Source organism: Trypanosoma theileri (assembly GCF_002087225.1).
Source record: "Trypanosoma theileri isolate Edinburgh chromosome Unknown TM35_Tth_15_V1, whole genome shotgun sequence".
In the NCBI taxonomy this organism is placed as follows: Eukaryota; Euglenozoa; class Kinetoplastea; order Trypanosomatida; family Trypanosomatidae; genus Trypanosoma; species Trypanosoma theileri.
This window is the reverse complement of record NW_021639857.1, coordinates 332493-339833: the sequence shown is the minus strand read 5'-3', so window position 1 is coordinate 339833 and position 7341 is coordinate 332493. Positions and strand designations below refer to the sequence as shown.

At 45.5% G+C, this 7341-nt stretch overlaps 5 protein-coding genes across 5 annotated transcripts; all 5 read right to left on the bottom strand.

Moving 5' to 3' along the window:
* Window positions 1–605: 605 nt before the first annotated feature.
* On the bottom strand, window positions 606–1529 carry TM35_000152250 (uncharacterized protein; the record flags this gene model as incomplete). Its single annotated transcript, XM_029025877.1, has 1 exon — window positions 606–1529. One exon carries the CDS (start codon window positions 1527–1529, stop codon window positions 606–608), a length of 924 nt encoding a protein of 307 aa, XP_028882860.1.
* A 519-nt stretch (window positions 1530–2048) lies between these two features.
* Window positions 2049–3293, bottom strand: TM35_000152240 (uncharacterized protein; the record flags this gene model as incomplete). Its single annotated transcript, XM_029025876.1, has 1 exon — window positions 2049–3293. The coding sequence occupies one exon, from the start codon at window positions 3291–3293 to the stop codon at window positions 2049–2051; it is 1245 nt and encodes a 414-aa protein (XP_028882859.1).
* A 423-nt stretch (window positions 3294–3716) lies between these two features.
* Window positions 3717–4808, bottom strand: TM35_000152230 (uncharacterized protein; the record flags this gene model as incomplete). The annotated part of the gene is made up of 1 exon (XM_029025875.1): window positions 3717–4808. The coding sequence occupies one exon, from the start codon at window positions 4806–4808 to the stop codon at window positions 3717–3719; it is 1092 nt and encodes a 363-aa protein (XP_028882858.1).
* A 280-nt stretch (window positions 4809–5088) lies between these two features.
* On the bottom strand, window positions 5089–5778 carry TM35_000152220 (uncharacterized protein; the record flags this gene model as incomplete). The annotated part of the gene is made up of 1 exon (XM_029025874.1): window positions 5089–5778. One exon carries the CDS (start codon window positions 5776–5778, stop codon window positions 5089–5091), a length of 690 nt encoding a protein of 229 aa, XP_028882857.1.
* A 449-nt stretch (window positions 5779–6227) lies between these two features.
* Window positions 6228–7049, bottom strand: TM35_000152210 (uncharacterized protein; the record flags this gene model as incomplete). Its single annotated transcript, XM_029025873.1, has 1 exon — window positions 6228–7049. The coding sequence occupies one exon, from the start codon at window positions 7047–7049 to the stop codon at window positions 6228–6230; it is 822 nt and encodes a 273-aa protein (XP_028882856.1).
* Between the last annotated feature and the right edge of the window lie 292 nt (window positions 7050–7341).

Below are 7341 nucleotides of genomic sequence, written 5' to 3'. Positions count from 1 at the left end.
GATATAAGAGACCAAATAGATAGGATATAGCCAGATGGTGTGTTCAGTGTATGAGTGAGGGGAGGGGAATGGGAAAGGTGATTAGGCACCTATGTTTCTTTCTCTGAGAGAAAAAGAGATAGAGTGTGTGTGTGTGTGTCTTTGAAATCCCGAGTAAACGGACGCAGTATTAACATTTCACTGTAAATAAAAAAAAAAAAAAACACAAAGAACAACAGAAGAAAAAAAAAAAGAACTAAGATCACCATCATCATAATATTATGATCCCCAAGATCAATCAAGCAATGCAAAGTATTGTATTTTTTTTTTTTTTTTCCAACCAATTGACTACCCACTATACAAGGAGATTCATTTGCACCACTCCCTTCCAGAAGAAGAAAGAAGAAAAAAAAAAAAAAGACACAGATAGCGAAATAAAGAAACAAACATGAAAACAATACACGAAAAAAAAAAAAAGATGTACGCATGAACACGGAAATAAGATCATACACTTATATATCTATATATCTATATATGTATATATAGATATAGATAAATATATACACACACAAAGAAAAAAAAAAGAGAGAGAAAAAGAATAAAAAGTACTACACAATCTTGTTTCGCTATGGGATGAACTTGTGTGACTCTCCTGATCTTGGTAATTCTGCAATATCTGGAAACGCCAACTCCGTCATACGTTTAACATATCCCTGCAGTATTTCACTCTTCATAAGATATTCTGTTGCCGGGTCGTGCGCCCCAAGTTGTGTGGCGACCTGTAGCCATCCATATATAGTACAGTCGTAACTTGTGGGGTTGTTTCCAAGCAGGAATTTATTCTCACCAATGAGTGTCTCGAGGCTTCGCACACCACGGAGAAATTCTCGCGGGTACCAGGTGTCTGGGAGACTTCCATATCCAACCGCATTCAGTGCCGTAATGAGTGCACGGCGTGTGCGTGTCACAACGTTGTTTGCCTTTTTCATATCGAGATTGTACTCCTGTGCAAAGAGGTCTACCATTACCTCTGGGCGGTCAATGAGAAGACTGCGGTGGAGACCGTATGCGAGGGATGTCTCTGCGAGGCGGGCGGCGGCGAGTCCAAGGGCGTGTCCCTCCGCGCTGAGGCCTCTGTCCACCAAATCCGTGAGTTCCACCGGCGGTCTGCTGCTGAGAACCCCATCGCAGATTGTAAACGGCAGTGTTCGCATCGTTAGCGTCGTGATGGTGACCTTTGCGGCCTTATCCGCCTCCGACTTGGCCGTTGTTGCGATCATCGTGGGATTGGTGGTGTCGGTGACGAAGTGGACAATGTACGGTTGTCGTGCGAGGCGTAGAAGTGTTTCGAGGGCAACGCAGCGTGAGAAGTAATTGGGCCCGCGTGACCACCGGGGTGGAATGAAGAGATGCACAATGCCGGACTCCAAGGCGGCAATCCGCCGGGTTGTGCGGTGGACGATGGTGAGAGAGAGACAGACGGCGGCGGCGGTGAGGGTGGCGAGCAGCGGGAGTGGCCGGCGATATATCCCCTGAAGTGTATTCTCCATCAATCGTTTGCAAGAGAGAAAGGAGAATGAAATAATAATAATAATAATAATAATAATAATAATAATAATAATAATAATAATAATAATAATAATAATAATAATAATAATAATAATAATAATAATAATAATAATAATAAAATAATAAACAAGAAAGGAGATGGGGGATGTCTGATGGTGACAATAATACTAATAATGGTAATACTACTAATAATACTAATATTGTTAACAATGAGAGAAACTATGCTACTCGAAATCCTACAGTATGGGAGAAGAAATTAAGACAAATAAATAAATGAAAAGAGAGGGAAAGTGTGGGAGGGGGTGGGGGCTAAAGGATTAAATGTATAATACAAACAAATCCGGGGAGACCTCATAGGAGACAGCAAAAGAAACAAAATAAAACAAAGAAAGAATCACATTGGAACTGTTCAATGGGCAACAAAACAACAAAAACAGCAAAATAAAAAATAACAAGCAAATAAAGAAAGAAAAAAAAAAAAAAAAGCAAAACTGATAACATCAAAGACAGTCAACTTGTCCAAACAACAAAGCCTCCTGTGCTGACAACTGCGCAGAGAGATGCTCCCAACGTTCAAGTAGAAGTAACTCCGCCTCATCTAATAAACGTTTAAAATCTACAAATTCCATAGACTGTAAAGATGGATTCATTTTACTGTCACTACATGTAACAGAAGCAAGAGTATCTTTCGGCAAATTAGAATCATCCACCAAGAAAGAGAGTGGTACACTAGCAACTTCTTCTTCCTGTTGTTGTTGTTGTTGTTGTTGCTGTTCTTCTTCTTCTTCCATTTTCACTATTTCCTTTCCTCCATTTCCATTTTTCTTTGTATTGGCATTCTTCTTTTTATTCTTTTTCTTTTTCCGTTTACAACCTTCCCTATCACCCTCCTGTGAGCGATTCCCAACTGGTATTAGTTGTACGTGAACTACATCACTGTTATCGTCAAATGTCGTCTGCTGCTGAAGTTTTGCGTTATCATCGCCATAGTGGCTCTCCTCCCTGTGATCTTTCTCACATAAACCATTACCCTCACTATCCTTACTTCCTCCAATAATACCGATACCTCTATCAACAACACCAGCACTAACACCGTGTCCACTATCATGATTATCATTATGATCATCCATATCAGGAAGTGCCAACTTCATATTGAACTTCATCACCGTGGCCCCTTTTGGTACACCAGCCTCAATGTCTGCAAGCGTCACACCACCAATAGGGGCACAGGCATGAAGAAAAGTATCCCACAGCTCCTCATCCACAGAACAAAGAACACTAATAGAGGGATTAGCATAGAACGTTGCCAGCTCTTCCCCATTCCATCGTGAAATAAGTTCTAATGCAGCAAGAAGAACTCCTTGATTTAACGCCAGACGCAGTAATGCTCGAGTCCGCACTGCAGCAGTACTACGAACAAAAGTAGACTTGACAACATAAACTAGTTGACCAGAAAATTTTAAACGGTGGAGAGCTTTCCTAGCAGGATTACTTAATTCTTCTTGGGCAATTTTGTTAGGCACCCGTTCAAGTGTCTCAAGTACAGTCCACAGATCCAATCCTTCATGTAACCCCAAGGAGAGAACACGAATAAGATTCGTAACAAGAAGTTCTGATGATTCCTTCATGCTAATAGACTGTGAACCCGAACTCTGTAATGCATTCGGAGAAGGATTACCATAATTCGTCACAGTATGCGGGTGAAAAAGAAGCACCTGACGCACAGCTGTGTATAGCTCCCGCATTACCCTAATATTCGCTTCTTCTCTCTCTCTCTCTCTCTCCCCCAATTCAGAGAGTCACAGAATAACACCAAGAAAAAAAAAAGAAAAAAGAAAACACAGGAAGCAATAAATATAAACATGAAAAAACATATTATAAAACTTCAACTGAGAAATACGGACACAAATAATAACTCTCTCTCTCTCTCTCTCTCTCTCAATCTCTATCACTCACTTTCTCAGATAAACTCAATAGCATAGTAAAACATAAAAGCATCACCGTGGTCTCAGAAAGAAAAAAAACGAATACTTTTCTTCATTCGAAGTAAATTTCTTCTCTTTCTGCTACATAGAACTATAGCAACGAACGACTTAAACCTCAAGACGAAAGAAAAAAAAAAAAAAAAAAACACAAAAAAAAACAAATAAACTATTTTCTCCTACTATCTAATCTCGCATACCGTTAACTAGAATTTCTACAGCGGCATCTTCTTGACCATTAGCAGCAATCAATGCTGCTCGAATAGCATCAGCATCAAATCCCATTCCAAGCTCCATAATATGTGCTATTTGTACTTCTAGAGAGGCATCTGAAGCATTGAAATTAGCATTACTACTGTTCGAAGAAAACCTTTCACGATGACGAAATTGGGACCCAGCGGAAGAAAAATCATCATAAGAATACACAGATGGATACCGCTGATCTCTGCTTCCATTAAATCCAGAAATATTGTCCACAGTATAACGACCTCCACCAGCAGACTGCCCACTCCCGTGCTGTCGAGGGACACTAAGTTCCACAACATTCTTGGCGCCAAAAATGGCAGTCAAAACAGGTTGCAGGAAGTTCAGGAATGGACGACAAACACGGAGGCTAAAAAAATCAAGCCACCACGACAACAGCCGCGTCTTCGTTGTAGCAATTCCAAGCAGAACACCAAAAAGGGTCAGCAGTAAACGTGTCCAAAGACCAATGTCCACGTGAATGGCACGCTGCTTCTGCGTTCTCGCACGAATCTGTGTGTCTGGAAACAATAACAGCCGCAAAAGCGGAAGAAGTACCCACAGTTTCTCCGACAAAACTATCGATGTCACGGGAACACGCCATTGGGATAGCGAAGGAACCTCCATAAAGCGACGCGTTACGAGCGCCACTAGAGGGACAATAGACCCTCCTCCACAAAGTACGCGCAGTTGCTCCAGAGAGAGCGAGGGGGTGGACTCTGTGACAATTACGTTCAGCAGCACCGAGCCAGCCATCGCTGTTGTCAGTACGAAAGCAAGAAAGGGTGCAGATCCCCAGCGTCGCTCAAGAATCCGCATCTGAAAGAGCAACGCCATGGCGCAACTGATATCCGTCAGAGAAACACCGAGAGAGCCAAAGGGTAGGGATTCCAGTGGAAGTCGCCTGATGGTCGTCTTCCAGCCAGGCAACACATCCTGACGCTGCGGCGTAATGTACTGCTGTGACACAATGCTTGTGGAGATGCTACAGATGCCCAGGAGAAGCCCTGTCACAGGAGCGTGCTCGAAAACCATTTGCAGCTTTCTAGGGTGTCAAAGAAAATCCAAGAGACACAACACAGTATGGAAAAGGAAAAGAAAATAAACTCATGGATCAGGCACAACAGCTCAACAAACACATAAGCATCAAACCTGTAAACAAAAAAAAAAAAAAACAATGGGAAACGATGTTTCTAAATACCACCACCACCACAACCCAAACGACCCAAATCCCATGCAGACAGCACGGTTCTGTGAGAAGAAATTATTCAGACATCATGTCCCTCTTTAGGGGAAACAAAAGGTTCGTGCAGCCTCAAACGCACAACACCAGGTCAAAGAGATCATTGCCAACGTCCTCGCTGCGCAGCACACCCATCTCTTGCAGCTCGTTCAGGCTAAGCCAGCCCAACGTACCCCATTCAATAAACGCATCCTCCACTATCAGCCATGGGCTCTGAGGTTTTGCGTCAAACGAGCACTGAAGCTCGGCCCTGACACTGGGAATTGTGGAGTAGATGAGCACGAGGCTGGCGTTGTTACCCTTTCCCACGGGAACTCTGGTGCCAGGTGGAGAAAAGACACCCTCAGCCCGCGTGTACACGTTCACGCCACACACACCATGCAACGCATCGGCATCCGACCACTCAAATCCCGTGGCCCCGCACTGCAGAGGCACCGTCTCAACAAACACCTCACGAAGGTGCGCAGACTCATAAACGATAACATCACAGCTCCGTCGTGGCTGTAAATAATGTACACGATATGGATTGAGCTGATATCGCAGAGCCAGCATCCAGTGGAACTCTTTGCCGCCTATAGCAGTAACCACAACAGAGGAGAGATCGTACCCACTCGGATTAGAGTATGCTCGCGACAACGTGCTGCGAGTGCAACTCTGGGGCCTCTCGCCGTCACCGTCCCGTAGTTGTGGCTCGCGGTATGTGTGTAGTGAGTGGAGGTGTTCTGGCGACACCAACACGGCAAACGGAGGACAACCTCCCATGCACGTTATCTCGATCACCGGCGTGATGATCCTGTTCGGGGCAGGGGGCATGGCTAATCCACGGCAGTTGCCGAGAAATATGAGGTGCCCTACCAAGAAGAGAGGGATTAGCGTACTGATGCACGAAGATCACAACTCAACAAGCAGAGAGGAAGGAGAAGTAAAGTGCAGAGGCACGGGTTTGCATATTGGAAAACAAAAAATATTGCTGGTGTTTTTCTCATCACCATGTGAACAGTTACAGGGTAAATAATAAATCGAAACTGGGAGCGTGACACGAAGAGGAGGAGGCCATCACAGCACAGTCCCGTTCTGGTACCGGCATTGTACTTGTGAAAACCGTACCCCATCATCTGCCACCAGAGAAACACAGACAAACAAAAATACATAGAAACAATGAGTTACACGATACCACACACTCACTAACGTTTTCCCGAACACCTCCCACGCTACGGGATCCCGTAGACAAGCTTCGCCATGCTTTGTTTCTCTATCTCCATTAGCCGATGGTGGAACTCCTGCGGCTGAATACGAGAGCGAGCACTTCCAGTAATTCGTGGACTTGAGGAATGTGACCAGGCTCTTAGTGGAGCCGCAGGGGGCTTGTGATGTGCAGCGTACGCAGTTACTTCGCCATCGACACATGGTGCGACCGTACTCCGTCTGTCCAGTTGCGTCCACGGTTGGCCCGACAACAAGGACGACGACCTGGGTGAATCGTTCAAACCTCTCTCACGCGGAGCAACCGACCAGCTATTACCAAACACCTTCCGCCTCGCGTGCGTGGTGTCCGCATCTAGAATCACTTCAGGCATACAGACGACGGGCGGCTCGCGAATGCCCTGCTTCTTGGACCCTCTTCCATGTGCCGGACAAGCCTCCATGGTGTCACCCACAACAACAACAAGGGGAGTGAAGGTTGTGTCTGGCAACATCCCAGGGCAGCGCTGATTCTGTCGCTGCTGCACCCAGATGGGGCGGTGTTGCGCATATCGACTGTGTGGCCTGACGTTCTCATGACTGAGTTGCACCGTGGGAGCTGCAGTCCCCACAAATACACGGCCATCCGATGGTGATGACATGTTTCGTGATACAATTTCAGTAGACACATTTGGCAAAAACCAGGAGGACTCCTTCGCGGAAAGGACATAAAACGGTCGGTGTTTCCTCCAGGACACCCTGTCATTGTGGCCCTGCTGTCGTTCCTCGCCCCTGCAATGAGACGCAGGAGCGTCATCTCTGCCACCCTCTGGCCTACTGTAGTTGTGCATTTGCGCGAAGAGTCTCGTCGCGTCACGCTGCTCCTTTAAATAGTCCTTCGCCGCCACCAAAAAGACACCTCCGGGTACTCGTCCCGCTCTACCAGAAACGAACACAGAAACCAAAAGGGAAAAGGAAGAAGGTAAGAAAGTTGATTTGCAAACAGAGACGGCGTGAATGGGGAGGACTAAGAATATCACACACACGCAAACAGATAAAAACCACGCAAACAAGGGCAGACTGGGTGTCGTTTTGCCCTCCAAACCGCAGAACGCAGTACCAAGGAAGCAGGTGAAGGTATTT